The following is a 19,110-nucleotide window of genomic DNA, read 5'->3' on the forward strand; positions in this document are numbered from 1 at the left end:
TAACCTAATGCCGTCATTCAATTTCATGAAGCGAGCGACGACCACGTCGTCACCATGACTTTCAACTTTATTTAACTCGTGCCCTCCGTCTCGATCATCTCCTAAACAAAATGATGTAATGAGTCGAAAACTGAAACGAATTCGCTGCTCCATAGTTAATATACAGCACCGCGGGCACCCTCTGCAACCCTTCGCTTTATCGACAGGTGCAAAGTCGTGCGCCACTGAAGACAACCTGATTTGGCACTCTTCTTTATCGCAGTTCCGTATAAGGTATTTGCGAGCACACGCCCGCCAATCTTATCGCAATAAAATTTGTCCGACTCCAAAAATGGTTACAATTCAGATTGGTACGGTTACGGCAGCCATTGGGACAATAGTAGAAAAGCACCCCAACAGCGACTAAAGATAAAGAAAAGATTGCGTGAGAATTTGGGACGTGTGGCTGTCGTGTGTACAAGCAGGAATGGAATTTCTATGTTTGTGCGCAATAAATACAGTGTTTGATGAAATCGATGCCGCACGGTAGATGTACGCATACTTCCGCTCATGCGTATGTATTGACCACCGCGTCAACCTGTTGATCTCGATATGAGTTTTGGCTGTATATATCAACATCGACGCAATGATGATGTGGTTTAACCACAACAAAAAAAAATCCGGGATAAACTATGTTGACTCCCTACCCAAAACCAAGCCAATCATATGGTTCACTCCTCTCATCAACCTATCCTTCCGGTCTTCTTGTTGTGGTTTAAGAAAGATAAGTTTTACGCACACAGCAACTTCCACGTTGCTTACTCGCGCAAACACCGTACGCTTGCGGGACAGTATTTATTCTGCGCTCACAGCGGCAAGGTCTAAACGGATCTGCTCGTCGTATCGTAGCATCGAACAACGTAGGAGAAATCATTCCCAAAGATTAGACATCAAACAAACAAGTTGTACGTGTGGTAACCATGACCTCGTCCACTAGTGCTGACGTAAGTGTGCCGGAATGGATGACAAAGGATTACTTTGTGGATGCAATTGAGGCGAAGTTGGATCTCGAGGCAAGTGAATTTACAATCACCGATCTGGATGTTCGGAAGGCAACGGAGGCTGGTGATAATTATGCGTCCATACTTTACCGTGTGCGAGTGTCGGTGCGTGTGCATGATGGGGATGTTCAATCGGACATTTCGTTAATAGTGAAAGCACTACCAAAACTTGGACTGTCCGACGAGATGATCAAGATGATGAACCTGTTCCCAAAGGAGATAGCCATGTATTCGGACATACTACCCCTTATGGAAAGGATGTATCATGGGCGTGATCGAATGGATGTCGCATTTGGTCCACGTTGTCTGAAGTATAGTACCGAACCGACCGATGTGATAGTCCTGGAAGATTTGCGCGAACGTCACTATACGATGGCTAATCGGCGCCAGGGAATGGACATGAAGCATGCCAAACTTGTGCTACGTCGAATGGCACAGTTCCATGCAGCGTCCGTCGTAATTGAAAAGCAACATGGACCGTACGGAGATCTGTTCCTTGAGGGGATGTTTAAGGAGGCAGGACGCGCGATGACTGAACAGTTTCAAAAGGGACAAGCTGATTTCTTTCAGAAGATGATGCACGGATGGTCGAAAGAGCAAGCGTTCTACGCCGATCTCATGGTACGTATTATTTATGCCAAGATTGCGTTGAAGAGGTTCAATATTGCTTTGTGTTGTAAAACAACAATAGGCAAAGTTGTAGTTTAACTGACAATATAAAGTGACAATGCATACCTTCAGGCGACAGAAGTGTTAAATACCAACCGCTTTAACCCATGCTCCTTTTGAACAGAAACATTGGGGGATGGATTTGTTCGATTCCCTCTTAATCACCACCCGGGCGAATCCAGCAAGATTCAACGTGCTGAATCACGGTGACATGTGGTGTAATAATGTCCTGTTTCACTACAAAGAAGATGGTGAACCGAGCGATGTTCTACTGGTAAGAATGTGACTGTGAGACGACATCAAGACTTGGTGCATCAAGACTTATCGTTTCTTATCGCTACAGATTGACTATCAGCTCAGTTTCTGGTCGTCGCCGGCAATCGATCTGCTCTACTTCATCCTGACGTCTGTTAATGGCGATGTGAAGCTATCACAGATGAACTACATGATTCAGTACTACCACGAACACCTCGTCGACAGTTTGAAACTCCTCCAGTATAGTGGCAAGATTCCGCTGCTGAAAGAACTGCATTCGGACATTATAGCACACCACCTGTTCGGGTTGATGATATGCTTCTCCATTCTGCCCATCTGTTTGATGGAAAAAACGGACGATGCCTCGATGGATTTGATGCTGGATCAAGGCGATGCAGGCGTTTCCTTCAAGCTGAAAATGTACAACAATCCTGCGTATGTCAAACAAATGGGGCAAATTTTGGATTACTTCCACGACATGGGAGTGTTTGATCTACTGCAGATCGGTACCCAACGTACGGCACGGATCGAATGTCATCCATCACTGGAACTACCACTTTGGTTGGATCGAGAGTTTATAGAACACATCGTAGATTCCAAATTCGGAGTTAGCTCGGCGGAAAAGCGTACCGTTCGCAGTGTATACGTAATAAACGCCGCAAAGAAGGGTGACAGCTACGCATCTGCGTTGTACTCGGCCAAGGTAAATCTGCTCTGGAAAGATGCAGACACGGAAGAGACACTATCGCTCATCATCAAAGCACCTCCGAAGGGGATTGCGGCTTCGTATGCACTGGACAAGGATGTGCATGTGAGAGAGCTTTATCTGTACGAACACCTCATTCCTGCCTTTGAGGCAATGTACCACAGCAAAGGAGTATCGGTAAAGCTTGGACCACGCTACTATAAGGCACGTGTTGGACTTCCGGTGGACGTGATTGTACTAGAAGACTTGACCATTAACGGGTTCCGCATGGCTAATAGGCAGGAAGGTTTAGATCAAGCTCACGTTGAGGCTGTACTCAATCATCTGGCAATGTTCCATGCAGCTTCAGCCGTGTATTGCGAATCTGGCAACACACTCCCAAAGGTACTAACCGAGTCAAGCAAGGATAGAGAAATGGCATCTAAAACGGACGCACTGTTTGCTCCTTCACTGGACAGTATGTTCAAGTATATGAAAGAGTGGAACTTTGCTGCTGATTTTGTCGACGATCTAGAAACCGTTGCCAGACAGATCTACAGATTGCTGGTGGACACTTGGACTATTGACGCGAATGGATTCAATGTACTGATCCACGGCGACGCATGGCTAAACAATATCCTTTTTTCTTATGACGGCGACACGGTGAAACGTGTGGCAATGATCGATTATCAATTTCCTTCGTGGGGATCACCGGTGTTCGATCTAATCCATTTTCTCTTTTCCTCCGTGCGAGGAGATCTAAAGCTTTCGAAGCAGGCATACTTTTTGCGATACTATCAGGAACGATTAGTTCATAACTTGGTGCTGCTCGGTTATAGCAAACGTTTGCCAACGCTGCAGCAGCTTCACATTGATTTCAACAATCGGTTGACTGCCGCCATCAAAACTACCGTCATTGATCTACCGTACGTGCTGGCAGATCCGAGCGAAGATGCCTCTCAGGAAGCGGCCATCGTGCAAACGGAAGCGGGACAACGATTTCAACAGTTGCTCTTCGATAACGATCGTTTGAAGGAGCAAATGAAGGACCTATTGCCTTATTTCCGATCGCGTGGTTTGCTGACGGTCGAGGCGGCTAATTCTGAGCCTCAGAACCGTAAGCCGCGCGTTTAAAGTTGAGATCGACGCATAACACGAGAGATACGGGTATCTGGATGTAAAAGATCCATCAATAATAAGATAGCCTTTTATCTAAATAGTTTATTCCAAGCCTTTTTTGTGAAGTCATTCATTTAGTTCACAGAATCCACAGATTTATGTAACAATCCTATTTCGAAAAGCCTTGGTAGCAGACGGTCTATTAGTGTGACGAACGATGGATTGTTGTAGATACGGTCCCGTAATGTTATGCCTTCCGGTCGTTCAGATGTGATCATTTCCATTTCCGATGGTTCCGTCATGCCACCCATCGTGATGGCTACGGCTTCGGTGAGTGGCGGTAATATTAGAACGCCGCGTCGCATCAGTTGCTGCAGCAAATCAGCGTACGGTGGAATCGTTTGACGATACTGTAGCTGTTCGAATGCTTTCAGCAAGCTCTCGTAGTAAAACTGCACTAGTTCCTCCAGCGAATCGCACATCAATTCCGTAGCGGATGTGGTGAAGAAGTACAGCAGATCCGATGCAAACGATCCATAGAACGCTGTTTGAAAATCCAACTGCAACGGAGTGACATCGAATAGTTATTAAGCTACTGTTAATAATTGAATGAGAGAACTCTGAGGAATAAAGTACTTACCAAGCGTAGATCATCTTCACCGAACATAACATTGTTTGGCCAAAGGTCGCCATGGTTTAGCACTTTAAAGTCCGACGAATCGACGTGTTGCGCCTTACAACATTCTTGTAGTAATCGTCCGTCGAGCACCATCTGTGATAAAATTTATGTACCACAATTAATAACACACCAGCTGAAAACAGTCCTACATTCTTACTATTTACCAGTGGCCGTAGATACTCGTCGGAAAAGTTTCGATCGCGCAAACTTTGCAAAAATACTGTGTACAACGTTTCGTAGTGACCACGCAATATGTCAATGGTTCTTTCCGCTATTACACCCTCGGAAAAGAGTTCCGAAAATTTTCCATTCCGATCCTTGTAAACCACAGACGCAGCATGAAACGCAGCCAGCTTTTGTAGTATCCTTCTAACGTCCGTAATTGGAAGACCAAAACTCTTCTCCCGCATATAAAATCCGCTGCGCGTTAGATCCTCCATTATGATCACGTTATATGGTTCGCTAGTTGTTTTAAACACTTTTGGTCCGAAACGTACCATGTCGCGTTTATCAAATATCTGTTCGAATGCGGGTATTATCTTCTCATACACTTCGCACTCTTTTGGGAATACAGACAACACTTCGCCCAGACTGTCTCCAAAAGCTGTATCTGATTTCTCCTTTACAACGTACGACAATGCTCTAGACTTGTTGTGATTATTTTCAAACTTAATCTCGATGCACACCCGATGGATCAGTGACATGTAGCCGGCGGTTTTTTCATTTGCCTTACCGATATCGAAGCTAGTAATGGTGAAGGTATCACTGGGCTCAAGGCACAGATCACGCACAATTACGTCCTTGAAATATTCGACAGTTTTCCAGCTTAATTCACTCATGATGAATCCACTGTAAAAGAATGAATGTTCTCACGTCGCGAAATTGAACTGAACTGAACCGTTGGCCGGGTTTGTTGCTGTTACGCGCCACTCAATTTGTAGTTGTGAGATAAAGCATTGCGTCAGATAATGCAACCTTCATTAGCCAAACACTAAACGGTGCGCGTATGTAAACAGTCCGTCTGGAATTACATATGTATGGATCAATTTCTGGTGTATTGTTTATATATGGTGCAATATTTGAAAAGATATGAAATATATTTTAATGGTATTTAAAATCATATGTGTTATAAGTTATTGTGTCGATTTATCTAGTATATAGTACCCTAATCCGACAATTGTCAAAAACACAAATCATTGCATACTGTCAGGCGTTACAAAACTAACCCAGATCCACTGATCAGGGAAGTAATACACTTCAGCTAATGGTATTAAGCGTTGAATTTCCTTTGGAAAATTTTCAAAACTCTTCATGCTTTCAATTTACATGATTTAATAATAGTATTAGAGGCTTTATAAACGTATACGCCCAAGCCACATCGACTCTTACTAGGGTGAAAATATACAAATATTTAGAAACCACTCGAGTGAAGTCCAAGATCATGACTATTGCTGCGCTTCAGCAGTGCTTTTCAGATTTAAAATTAAACTAGGTGGGCGAGGGTATATTTTTATCAGCCAACGTATCTCGTACTACGCCAATACACATTATCTGATTGCGTTATCGGCGCCGCTAAAAAAGAAAGCTATATTTCGTGACAACACTCCAGTTCCTAGTGTGGTCGTTGAACGGTAAAGTTCCTCGGAAGTGCCCATCACCGGAACTGATTTGCTTCGTAGTGAACCTGTGCTTCTACACACCCTTGCGCACTTAAAATGGCCAACTTCGAGTGGATCAATAATGACCTGCTGGTGGGTTTACTGACTGAGCAGCATGGAACCAGTTTTAAGCGGCTTGTCTCGTATGAGGTTAACTTTGCCACAAAAAAGGGAGATAATTACGCAAGTGAAATGTACCGTGTGTCGCTACATTACGATATCGGTGTATCTGTGAAGAAGAGGATCATTCTTAAGGTAATGTTATCTCCCGTTCCAAGATTTGTAGAATGGTTTAAAATGTTTTGTTTAATACGCTTTCAGGTGATGCCATCAGGAGAACTTCAACAGCAAGTCATGCAAGAGAACAACATCTTTCCAAGGGAGATTGTGATTTATGCACAAATAATCCCCAAGATCTACCAACATTTGAGATCGTTTGGTGATGGTTCGGTCATTTCACCGCTTTGTTTAAGCACTGCCACCACTCCCAAGCAGATGCTTGTGTTTGAAGATGCGTGCGAACAGGGTTTTCAAATGATTGATCGTCGTTACGGTTTAGATCTTGACCATGCTCGGTGTGTAATTGTAAAGCTCGCCAAATTGCACGCCTGCTCAAGGATCGTATACGAGGAGAATCCCGCACAGTTTGATCTCATGATGGAAGGATGCATTTCTGATGATCCTAAAAAGCAAACATTCTTACCATACTACCGACGGTGCGTTCGCCAGGTGATGCGTCTAGTAGCAGAATGGAACAAGGATGGGCGATGGGATCAGATACAGCGAAAGCTGGGAAAGCTTCACGACAAAATCATCCCGTACGGGTGTGACGTCTACCGCCGGGAAGATAGGTGCTTCAACGTGCTAAATCATAACGATATATGGCTAAATAACATGATGTTTTCATATGGTGAAGGAACTGGAGTAAAAGATGTATTGTTGCTAGATTATCAGCTTGCATTTTTTGGTTCACCCGGGGTGGATCTTAATTTCTTCCTGTACGGTTCACTACAACCGGAAGTTCGTACGGCACACTTACCGGATTTGGTACAGGTGGGTGTTGCTTTAATCATCATAAAATTTTTTTTGAATACTTTTGTCACTAATAAAAGCTCTTCTCTCTATAGCTATATCATACTACACTTCGATCTACCTTGGAACAACTGTACTACACCGGAACAATACCTTCTCTTCCAGACATCCACGTGGAGATCATTCGTAAAGGATTTCATCGTAAGTAGATATGATAATAGCTCTCATCCGATAAGAAAGTTTACCCAACGGGTATACTGCTTCATTTCGCAACAGGTGTCAATGCCGTGCTGCAACAGATGCCGATCGCAATGATGGAACGGTCGGAAGATGCAAACATGGATCTTCTCTTGGGAGAAGGAGAACGAAGTGAGGCATGTCGTCGCGATCTCTTTGACAACCCGCGTTATGTCAGTATCTTGCCAGCGCTATTACAAGAGTTTGATCTAAGTGGTTACTTAGATTAAACAGAGGAACTGTAACCAACGTCATCCAACTTCAGCCGCGTGCCTACACAAAAACGACTCGCCAGATAATAAAGACATTAAATATTTAGAAACAAAACACATGCCGTCTTGGTGTAAATTCTTCATGATTTATAGAGAGCTGTGATTCCGATAGGCTTCTATAAATATATACAATCCACGATGCACCTAATACGCATAAAGAACACTAGTAACATCACCAAAATCCGCTTTGTAGTTTAATCTTGTAGTACGATGTTGGTGTAGGTAGTAATTGTATCAAGCTAATTTGCAGCGTGAGGTGTAAATTGTACTTTGCAATGATTCGAATTGAAGTGCATCTCATCATCAGTATCATACCAAAGCTTCAATTGCACAACCAATCTGAGATGCTGCAACTGGATGATGTCTTTTCGTTCCGTGCGCCTATTGTCTAGATCGCACACGGGACCAACAATTTATGGCATTAAGTCTACCGTCAACTACACTGTCCAGACACCATGGTCCATTCGGTATAAAGACTAACTGAGCTGGCTACTGTTCGGACATACAGCATCAAGCTAATGCAGCTTGCACTTGCAACCATCGTGTAGTAGAAACAGCAGAAAGATAGTACGATGCCAGAAAATACCTCACCAGCTTGCCTGAACGCTTCGGCCGACGCACCGGAATGGTTGAACGATAAGTACGTAGAGAAACTTTTGCGCTGCGCGTTTAAGGATGTGTCGATCAAGGTGCGCCAACTGGATGTATGCTATGCCGTGCCGAAAGGTAACAACTATGCTAGCATCATCTTTCGTATTGGTGTTACGTATCACTCCAAGCAACAGGTAATAATCAATTAACCAATTAAGAGTTATAGCAAATCTTCTATTCTTAACGATGTTTGTTTGTTCCAGTATGAAATTACAAACACCTTCATTGTGAAAGGCATGATCACCGAGGGACTGGCAGGGGAAAAACTTCGCCAGTACGATGTACAGCGTAAGGAGATGGACGTATATCAGTTTGTTGTTCCCGAGCTGAAGCTGATGATGAAATCGATCGGTGAAACTGGTGAGCTGTACCCAACCGCCTTGACGGTGGATCGCAAGCGTGAAGTGATCGTGTTCAAGGATCTTGCCCCAGAAGGATACCGAATGGTGGATCGAACACAGGGCATGGACATGCAACACATGAAGATGGCCATCAAACTAATGGCGAAGATGCATGCCGGCTCGCTGAAGTTGCAGGAAGAACAGCCCAACATTTTCACACCGTACGACACGAGCATCGTGACACGCCGGACGGACGCATTCTATCCGATGTTTATTCACATCTTCAATTCGCTCACCGACGAGGTCGGCAAATGGGGCCCCGAGTGGCAGTACTATCACGCGAAGCTGCAAACGCTCGGTCCTAACTTTATCGAGTACTCGCAGCGCGTCATAGATAATGATCCCGCTAGTGAAGATTTGTGCGTTTTCGTGCAAGGTGATTTGTGGGTAAACAACTTCCTGTACAAGTATGATACGCACGGCAATCCGGTCGACGCAGTACTGCTAGATTTCCAGTACTGCTACTACGGCACACCGATGATCGATTTTTGCTACTTGTACTACACTTCGGCCCGCGATGACATTAGACAGTGTTGTTTCGATGAGCTTCTGCAGTACTACTACTATCAGCTGACAGACTATGCCCGGCGGCTGCAATATGGCGGCAAACTCCCAACGCTCTACCAGTTCCTGCAGCAATCGCTTCGTAAAATGTTCTACGGTACGGAAGCTACTGTCTGACACACATGAAGATCTTGAAACACCTAAATTTAACGTTTACCTCTTCACAGCTGTGTACTCGACATTCATCGCACTACCGGTACAAATGAACGAAAACACGGAAAATGCTGACTTCGATGCGCTAATGTGTAGTGATGACCGGGCCCAGAACTTTAAGCGGATGATAGTGTCGAACACTAAATATCATACCATTCTTCGCGGTTTGCTTCCCCAGTTCGATCGCAAGGGACTGCTGGACAAGCTGGACTAGGATGCTGTAGATTTCTTAAGTATACAACTAATGCCAAGCCCTTTCTATGTTTTCAATAAACAACATTTCTGGAACGACCTAAATGGTCCAACAAACGAAAATGCGTCCAAAAGCGCGGTTTATCGTTTCATCTAGCTTAAATGGGCACCGGAAATCCCTCACCTAAATAACTCGCACCAAAACTGATTAGCAAGCGTACTGCGTCCAGTACGCTCGTAATGAATTATTGATAAGAACATACACCTTCCCTCCTAGACTCAGCGCAAAGAAAACTGATAACACACACCGGCGTACGGAACATCAAAACGCTGACAAAGGTTTTTGCGACTAAACGATCCGATCAGGGCTCCAGGAAAATAATTACGTGACCTATTTCATAAGATTTTATTGCCTGGTTGGTTAGTTGGTACAGAATGGTGACAAATCAAGCCAGAAGTTCGAGACGAACGCATGAAGAAATACTGAACAGTAAAAATTGCCTTGCGAACACATCAGCTGGCGGTGCGTTTTTGCCCTACGGTAACCATCCGAAAGGTTATCCAGTGATCGTGCCCGCCATAAGGCGCGGCAACAAGATAGAAAGGATTTCAATAAACTTTGGATTACTAAATATCTCTTCCCGTGTGCGAATTGCTTCCTCGTGATCGCCAAGCATATTCTCCGGTGTGGCCAACTCGCTATTTTCCACTATCAGCGGTGGTACAATGCAGGTCGTTACGATGAGCGCTAGAAAATTAGGTGACCAGATTAGCTTTGTTATGCGCAGCTTACGGTTACGTATTTTTATGCAAATCGTGCCGCTGATGCCACATACCATGGTCGCGTTTTGATGCCATTTCCGCTCGCACGCGTGCTAGATCGGGCAGCGGAGCGTCGTATTTAAATTGCCGCAATGCACTCTGCAGCTCGTCGGTGTACAGCTGTACGAGCTCGTCGAAACCTGCACGCTGGATCGCACTGTTGGCGGATGAGTACAGCAGGTGGTTCAGATCGAACGCTGGAGAACCGTAGAAGCTTTCCTGATAGTCTACCTAGAGTGAAAGGTACGGTCGCGAATAACATTCTCCAGGGATTTTCGTTTCGTTTTAAACCTACCATCATCACATCGTTAACCGTACCATCTGCATCATACTTCCACAGCAGATTGTTCAGCCACATATCGCCATGGTTTAAAACATTGAAGCCCGTCCTGTCATATTCGTAACTTTTTGCCTCACGTTCGATGGCATGCTCCAGGAAGGAACGTAGAAAATCGCTATACTGACTTAGTTCTGGCACCCGCACCGTTTGATCGATGCAATGCTGAATAGCGTTGGCGTAGAACAGATGAATAGGATTCCCCTCAGTAGCGAAACTGCTGCTCTCAAGCACACTGAACAGGTCACGATTCTGTAATTAAGCATCATTATCACTTAACATCAGTGTTCTATTGTTCCACACGTTGGACCAATGAAGTGGTGAGAATCAATCATCTCACACCGAAACCTACGCTACCTTACGTCCTAGTACTGCCGTTGCTGCGTGAAACTTGGCGAGCTTCTGTACTATCAGGCGCATATGCGGCAGGTCGAGGCGTGCCCTACGATCCGGCTGCCGGTAACCCTTAACGGCTAAATCTTCCAGCACCAGCGCGTGCTCATCTTCGTAGATAAAACGTGGCGCGAATTGCGTGCAATCGCCAAAGCTCGTCAGCAGCTCCCTAACCGCTTTCAGTACCGGTCCGTAAACGGTTTTCTCAATACCGAACACATTCAACTGATCCGTCTCCTCCGCGAGTTCCGGATTCGTAAGTTTTGTCTTCACAATTAGCGACACCGTCTCGGTGCGGCCCGGTTCCGAACTGGCCAGCGTGTAGTGTACCGTGGCGCGCAAGATTGCACTCATAAAATTTTGTCCACCAGCACACCCCGAGGCCAGTTCGTATCGCTGCACGGTAACATCCGCGTGCAAATACGTTTCCAGCACGCGCGTGAAATAATCCCGATCAATCCACGCCTGTTCCGGAGCCGCCAACTCTTCCATGCTGCCAACTACCTGTCCTAACTAACTGCTCTGTTGATGCTTCAATGTTAGCAAACGGGTGCAATAAAAAGATTCGTCCCGAAATCGCTCACACAACGCACGATCAATCGCGATGCTCTTTCACAACTGACCGCAAACTAAACGCATCAATTTAAACCCGGTGCGCTGTGGTGAACTGAACGCTTGCACAGATACGAACGTCGGACGTACGACGCTACGCACACTCCGTTATAGTCCCCGGCGGGGTGAATTAAACATTATGGCGAGCCTCAGAATTGTATCGTATGTTGTGCATCCCGCACCGTCACGTTTCCGTATCGACGTATTCCGGGTCGGTCCAGTAGAACACACCCTGAACAGCAGCTGAGGGGTGGCGATATTTACACATACACCTGCATTCATGATATGCCGATTTTGGGGAGATTGTTCTTTCTCCTGCAGGGGTTGATTACCTGAACTAGAGTCTTCTTCATGGAGAATGTAAGGTATTTAAAATTTCCCATTGAAATCGATGGATTTTGAAATACCGAGGATTATTAAATAAATATCTTAGAATCTAGCTCCCTTCAATAAAAGTAAAGCGAGAGTATTTGTCTTTCTCACACATTCGAAGAGTTGTTCCATAAAATTGATCATCAATATCAGAGTAAGATCACCGTGTCACGAGGTTGCTTTAATCAATTGATCTTTTGCTGGTGCTAGCTGCTAGATTGAGAACGTTAGTGTACTAAAACAGTTCCTCTTTCTACCAGAAAACGTCGACACAAAATAGTCCCTTCTTTTTATCAGCTTTTTTATTGCAGATACCCATTATCAACTATTATGCCATACAATGGTTGAAACAAAAACAAGGCCACGCGCTAGGGAGCCTACCACCGTACGACGGTCGCGTTCCCATGACGTTGCGAATCTTTGCTGCTTGATATCGAATAATGTCGCGGCACGCTCCAATGATTGCGGGAACGGCGAAGCGATCCCACACTAGACATCAACAAACGTTATCGTCCAGACTGCAGTTCAATCACATGCTCTGGCACACAAGGCACGATGACTGCTCGCTTTAACATACCGTATATGGCTAGACACTCGACAATGTGCCCTGATGCAGGAAGCGCGTTAGCTCGGTATGCATTAGCTTCTTGAACTCTGGATTGTTCAACACGGGATTGTCTACTTCCCCCTTGAGCATTGCCTCGATATCGATTGCACTTTGATCCATGTACCGTATAGCACTGAAGATGGCATAGTGGACTAATTCTGCAAGAAAAAACGAATGAATAAAACCTACATATATAGCTGTACGAAACAGATCCCTAGAGGTAGAAACTTACCTAGCCCAGCATATCCGAGAAGCTCTATTTGTAAATCCAACAAGGTTGGTATCTTTCCCAGGTATCCCAATCGTTTCAGCAGATCAGTATACTGTTGATAATACATATAAATCAGCTCAGACCGATGTCCGTCCTTAACCTCTTGTGTTGGTATCATATCCAATAGATAGTACAAATCTATGGCAGGTGAGGTCCAGCAACAGATCTGATAATCCAGTAGTATCGTATCCTCGTGTCGTCCTTTATCATCGATTTTGTGAAGCATATTTTTATAATGAAAATCACCGTGTATCAACACGTTTTGATACGTTTTAGAAGGGTCGTATAATCCAACGTAAAATTCTCGAAGATTTTCTTGAAACTTCTCTAAGGGTTTGGCAAAGTGAGCGAACTCCGAACAAGACACTGTTAGCTGCATCAAATCTCCAAAGCTTTTCTTAATTAACCCTTCAAAGCCCATATACTTTTCACCCATGGCGTAGGCATATCGTTCGGCGAACGTAGGATCCTGCAATATGTATTGTTTTAAACTAGTTGGTTCTTATCTATTAACATAATTTCCCTTACCGAGCTTTCTATCATCACCGATGCGGCATGGAACATTGCTATATCCCTCACTGTCGGCTTCATATCGTCCAATGTGGTAATATAATCGGCCATTACCCATCCCTGATCACTGATGTCCTCTAGAATAAAGATGGCCCGAGGTTTCAGCGCCCCATAAATGAAACTGTAATGGAAGTGGACACTCACAACACATTCAACACTTCCTTGCGCATTCCTACATACCGAGGATATTTATACTCTTCACCAATTTCTTTCAGCATTCGAGCCATCTCTGGAAGCGTCTTGGTATACATATCGATTTCGATCGCAAACAGTGTATCATCCTCTAGGAGCTCCTTTTTCAGACCCTCTGCTTCCGGTTTCGTTTTCATAATGATATTTACTGAGTTTTCCGTCTTGGAACGCTTTGACCTATACTTGACGGTCGTCCGGAACATCACACTAGCGTAATGATCGCCTTTGTTTGTACCCGGACGTAACACACAAGCACTAGTGAGCTCGATCGTTGGATCGTTATTCGATTCACGCATCACATTACAGAAGAACTCATCATTCAACCACGCCGGGGCCTCAAGCTCGTCTAGATTGTACGTCATCTTGAAGCACTATATTTTTAAGAGAAGTCAAGTGATGTTCGAGGTATGCCCACTATAACAGCATGCACGATACTGACTAGCAGCATGAAAACTTTCATCTTTAAATAAATAAAGTCACTTCTACGCTCTTTTATCTTTTGCATTATTTTATGTGTGCGTGCATGAAGTAGTAGATAAGTTCGCAGTAGCACTCGAGTTCTTCCCCTTCGATCCATGTTCTCCTAGAGGAAACGTAAAGCAGTAACATCTGTTGTTTAAACTCAATTGGAATATGATTGTTTCTACCGAGACACGTTATCATTCCAGCGATAATGAAAATACCAAACAAGGAGGTAATTGTTGCGAGTGATATACATACATACCTGCCCAATTCTGGGCAAAAACTTCATACCGGAGCTCAATTATTTATTTCATAATGTTATGAAAACCTGACAAAAACCGAATTGAAAATTTATTTTAATGATTTATTTTTGTGATTTATGTATTTCATTTCGATTGTTGGAAGACACAAAAGCAAGACTGAATAACACCAAACTAAGAGGTCCCTTAATCATTTCATATTCAACGCTGAATACATATGGCATTGCTAGTCCTTCGATAAAGTTCCGTGATGTAGAAAACGCGTTAGCTCGGTATGCATTAGCTTCTTGAATTCTGGATTGTTCAACACGGGATTGTCTACTTCACCCTTGAGCATTGCCTCGATATCGATTGCGTTTTGGTCGATGTACCGGAATGAGCTGAAGATGGCATAGTGGACTAATTCTGAAATAAAAAAACGAATTAATGAAACCTATACAGCTGTACGAAACTGATCCCTAAGGGCAGAAATTTACCCAGCCCAGCATATCGAAGAAGCTCTATTTGTAAATCCAACAGGGTTGGTATCTTTCCCATGTATCCTAATCGTTTCAGCAGATCAGCGTACTGCTGATAATACATGTAAATCAGCTCAGACCTATGATTGTCCTTAATCTCTTGTGTTGGTATCATATCCAATAGATAGTACAAATCTATGGCAGGTGAGGTCCAGCTACAGATCTGATAATCCAGTAGTATCGTATCCTCGTGTCGTCCTTCATCATCGACTTTGTGAAGCATATTTTTACCATGAAAATCACCGTGTATCAACACGTTTTGATACGTCTTGGAAGGGTCGTACAATGCAACGTAAAATTCTCGAAGATTTTCTTGAAACTTCTCTAAGGGTTTAGCAAAGTGAGCGAATTCCGGATACGACGCAGTCAACTGCATCAATTCCCCAAAACCCTTCTTAATCATCCCCTCAAAACCCATCAACTTTTCCGCTATTGAATAGGCATACCGGCTTGCGAACGTAGGGTCCTGCAATATATGGAATATATTGTTTTAAACTAGCTTGTAGTATTCAACAACATGCTTATCCTTACCGTGCTTTCTATCATCACCGATGCGGCATGGAACATTGCTATGTCTTTTACTATCGGTTTCATATCTTCCATAGTGCTAATGAAATCTCCCATCACCCATCCCTGATCACTGATATCCTCTAGAATAAGGATGGGCCGAGGTTTCAGCGCCCCATAAATGTAACTGGAATGGAAATGGACACTCACAACACATTCAACACATCCTTGCGCATTCCTACATACCGAGGATATTTATACTCTTCACCAATTTCTTTCAGCATTCGAGCCATCTCTGGTAGCGTTTTGCTATACATGTCGATTTCGATCGCAAATAACCCATCATCATCGAGCAACTCCTTCTTCATGCCCTCTGCTTCCGGTTTCGTTTTCATAATGATGTTAACCGATTTTTCTTCAGGGAAACGAGTCGATCTATACTTGATGGTCGTGCGGAACATCACACTAGCGTAATGATCGCCTTTGTTTGTACCCGGACGTAACACACAAGCACTAGTGAGCTCAATCGTTGGATCGTTATTCGATTCGCGCATCACATTACAGAAGAACTCATCATTCAACCACGCTGGAGCCTCAAGCTCGTCTAGATTGTACGTCATCTTGAAGCACTATAGATCTTGGTAATGAAGTAAATAGACGCAATTCCACAGCCGTTCGAAATATGTCCACTATAACAGCACACAAGAAACTGACTAGCTGTGTGAAATCTCTCATCTTTAAATACAGAAGCTACTTCTACGCTCTTTTATCTTTTGCATTATTTTTGTGTGTGTGCATGTATGCCAAAGTAGAAGATAAGTTTGCTAAACCACGCGAATAGGCGACCCCCACCGAAACACATCGTCCGAGTGTAAAGCAGAAAGAATTATTAATGAAGCTCAATTGGAATATGATCGCCGCTACTGCGTCGCGCTATCACTTTGGCGATATTACTAACACCAAACAAGGAGGAAGTTGTTTTTGCTAGATTTGAATTCCCATTTTGTCGTAACAGTGTTTTACGAAGAGTAATCTTTTCCTTAGTTTAGACTTAGAGCGAATAGAGATAGCTTAGACAAACAGAAACTGGTTCGTTTTGGTTGTTTATAAAAGTTTCAAATCGTCCTATTATGCCCAACACGGCCTCTCAGCCGCTTGAATTATCTATAGCCAAATAAACAATTATGCTATTATGGATTATGGAGCTGAATATCACTGTGTACGTGTATGTGTGTGGTAATTAAGAAAATTCAAAATCCTGCAACGTATTCCACCAGATTTTCAATAAGTAACAAGAATAAAAACAGATTGTTCACCCTGTTTAAAAGTTTTTATTGTTATGTTAAATTTTTTTTTGGGTCGTTATATTGTCACCGCAGCTTTATCAAGCCTAACAAGAGATTATGTTGATGGCATAGTTGCATTCATACCGAGATCAGATAGGTAAATTCCTACCAAGTTCCCCCGAATAATTAAGAGCTAAGTTATTTATTCATGATATTATTATTGCTGGTTCATCTTTAGCAGCTAGCATTACGCTACGTTAGTAATTCTACAAGCAAAATGTTTCAAATTTGCTTCCATTTATCCAAATTACCAACTCAATCAACTCTCCTTTTATTCAAATTATTTATATGGTCCATATGTGAGAGAACAAACCCCTTTTTTCAAGTAAATTGGCTAGATATGAAAAATGACTAGACATTCTATAAAGTTCCTTGATGAAGAAATCGAGTCAACTCCGTGAGCATTAGCTTCCTGTACTCGGGATTTTCCGTGACAGAGTTCTTAATTTCTCCCTTAAGCAATGCCTCGATGTCGATCAGATTTGAATCCATATAGCGAAATGAAGCAAAAGCGGCGTAGTGGAATAGTTCTGAAAATGTAAGTATACCTCATTATGTAATTCATTATGTACATCATAATGGTGATGATAAGATAACACTACTTACCCAGCCCAGCATATCGCAAAAGCTCTAGCTGTAGATCTAACAAGGTTGGTATCTTTCCTTTGCAACCTAGCCGCTTCAAAAGATCACTGTACTGTTGGTGGTATGAAAAGATTATCTCCGAGCGATGATTGTCCTTAACCGCTTGTGTTGGTATCAAATCTAGCAGATAGTACAAATCTATGACCGGCGATGTCCAACAGGAGATCTGATAATCAAGCAGTACCGTATCCTTCACTCGCCCTGCAGTATCATGTTGGTGGAGCACATTCTTAACGTGACAGTCGCCGTGTATCAACACGTTGGCATACGTTTTGGATGGTAGAAACATCCAGTCGAAGAAATCTTTCAAATTTTCTTGAAACTTCACTAAGGGGTTTGCAAAGCGAGAGAATTCCGGATACGACACCGTCAGATGCATCAAATCTCCAAAACCCTTCCTAATCATGCCCTCGAGACCTATGAATTTGTTTGCCATCGAATGTCGATACTTGACCGCAAATGTAGAATCCTACTAAGAAGATGACTATGCGTTAATAACATTAAACGGAGAATAATAAGCTAGTACTTACTGAGCTTTCTATCATCATCGATGTTGCATGGAGCATTGCTAAGTCTTTTACTATCGGTTTCATTTCTTCCATAGTTCCGATGAAATCTCCCATCACCCATCCCTGATCACTGATGTCTTCCAATATAAGAATTACTTTTGGCTTCAGCGTTCCATAAATGTATCTGGAATGGAAGTGGACACTCACAACACATTCAACACATCCTTACTCATTCCTACATACCGAGGATATTTATACTCTTCACCAATTTCTTTCAACATCCGAGCCATCTCTGGTAGCGTCTTGCTATACATGTCGATTTCGATCGCAAACATCCCATCATCGTCGAGCAACTCCTTCTTCAGACCCTCTGCTTCCGGTTTCGTTTTCATGATGACATTGATTGAGTTCTCCGCCTTGGAACGCTTTGACCTATACTTGATGGTCGTGCGGAACATCACACTAGCATAATGGTCACCCTTGTTTGTACCCGGACGTAACACACAAGCACTAGTGAGCTCGATCGTTGGATCGTTATTCGATTCGCGCATCACATTGCAAAAGAACTCATCATTCAACCACGCCGGGGCCTCAAGCTCGTCTAGATTGTACGTCTTCGCGAGATTCTCCATAGTTCTTTGTAAAGACGTAATACAAGAATGTCAAAATGGTCTAACCTAACACTTGTATGGAACTGATAACCGACATTAAGCTTTTCAACCTTAAATAGGATACCAATTCTGGCAGCCGATCTCACACACTAAAGTCTATTACTTTTTAATACACTGGCAGCTAAAGAAAGCTATTTGCGGTAAATATATCCGTCATTAATAATGTTTATTCTTTAACTGTTCCGTACAAAACGGACTTAACACAATTAGTGCAAATAAGCCAAGCCAAACGCCGTTACTGCCGTTATTGAGCGTGCTATCTGACTAAGGAAGTGCGATTTACACTCATGCAGCCAACGTTACGCGTCAGAGGTTTAATTCGTTCCATTAAGTAAGTATTGCTCTAGAACGAAATAATTATTTTCTTACAAACCGCGTAGGAAATCCTATCAATTAGTTTCATTTTTAA

At 43.3% G+C, this 19,110-nt stretch overlaps 5 protein-coding genes across 5 annotated transcripts; 3 read left to right on the forward strand and 2 right to left on the reverse strand.

Annotated features, from left to right (window-relative positions):
- The first annotated feature begins 8 nt into the window (after nt 1-8).
- On the forward strand, nt 9-3,868 carry LOC125762688 (uncharacterized). The gene is made up of 3 exons (XM_049425075.1): nt 9-1,661; nt 1,834-1,983; nt 2,053-3,868. The coding sequence occupies exons 1-3, from the start codon at nt 960-962 to the stop codon at nt 3,781-3,783; spliced, it is 2,583 nt and encodes an 860-aa protein (XP_049281032.1). The 5' UTR covers nt 9-959; the 3' UTR covers nt 3,784-3,868.
- LOC125764588 (uncharacterized) lies at nt 3,851-18,684 on the reverse strand. The gene is made up of 14 exons (XM_049428958.1): nt 18,509-18,684; nt 13,772-14,006; nt 13,550-13,712; nt 12,983-13,490; nt 12,731-12,908; nt 12,649-12,661; nt 11,124-11,663; nt 10,721-11,018; nt 10,444-10,656; nt 10,167-10,355; nt 8,518-8,676; nt 4,612-5,315; nt 4,409-4,540; nt 3,851-4,328 (listed from the first exon to the last, which is right to left on the reverse strand). The coding sequence occupies exons 1-14, from the start codon at nt 18,660-18,662 to the stop codon at nt 3,903-3,905; spliced, it is 3,912 nt and encodes a 1,303-aa protein (XP_049284915.1). The 5' UTR covers nt 18,663-18,684; the 3' UTR covers nt 3,851-3,902.
- Nucleotides 5,928-7,701, forward strand: LOC125762718 (uncharacterized). Its single transcript, XM_049425183.1, has 4 exons — nt 5,928-6,360; nt 6,427-7,158; nt 7,233-7,338; nt 7,414-7,701. The coding sequence occupies exons 1-4, from the start codon at nt 6,163-6,165 to the stop codon at nt 7,602-7,604; spliced, it is 1,227 nt and encodes a 408-aa protein (XP_049281140.1). The 5' UTR covers nt 5,928-6,162; the 3' UTR covers nt 7,605-7,701.
- On the forward strand, nt 8,032-9,730 carry LOC125762715 (uncharacterized). Its single transcript, XM_049425180.1, has 3 exons — nt 8,032-8,431; nt 8,501-9,359; nt 9,430-9,730. The coding sequence occupies exons 1-3, from the start codon at nt 8,219-8,221 to the stop codon at nt 9,627-9,629; spliced, it is 1,272 nt and encodes a 423-aa protein (XP_049281137.1). The 5' UTR covers nt 8,032-8,218; the 3' UTR covers nt 9,630-9,730.
- LOC125762719 (uncharacterized) lies at nt 14,589-16,514 on the reverse strand. Its single transcript, XM_049425184.1, has 4 exons — nt 15,777-16,514; nt 15,555-15,717; nt 14,982-15,489; nt 14,589-14,910 (listed from the first exon to the last, which is right to left on the reverse strand). The coding sequence occupies exons 1-4, from the start codon at nt 16,148-16,150 to the stop codon at nt 14,732-14,734; spliced, it is 1,224 nt and encodes a 407-aa protein (XP_049281141.1). The 5' UTR covers nt 16,151-16,514; the 3' UTR covers nt 14,589-14,731.
- Nucleotides 18,685-19,110: the final 426 nt, after the last annotated feature.

Source organism: Anopheles funestus, chromosome 2RL (assembly GCF_943734845.2).
Source record: "Anopheles funestus chromosome 2RL, idAnoFuneDA-416_04, whole genome shotgun sequence".
Taxonomy (NCBI): domain Eukaryota; kingdom Metazoa; phylum Arthropoda; class Insecta; order Diptera; family Culicidae; genus Anopheles; species Anopheles funestus.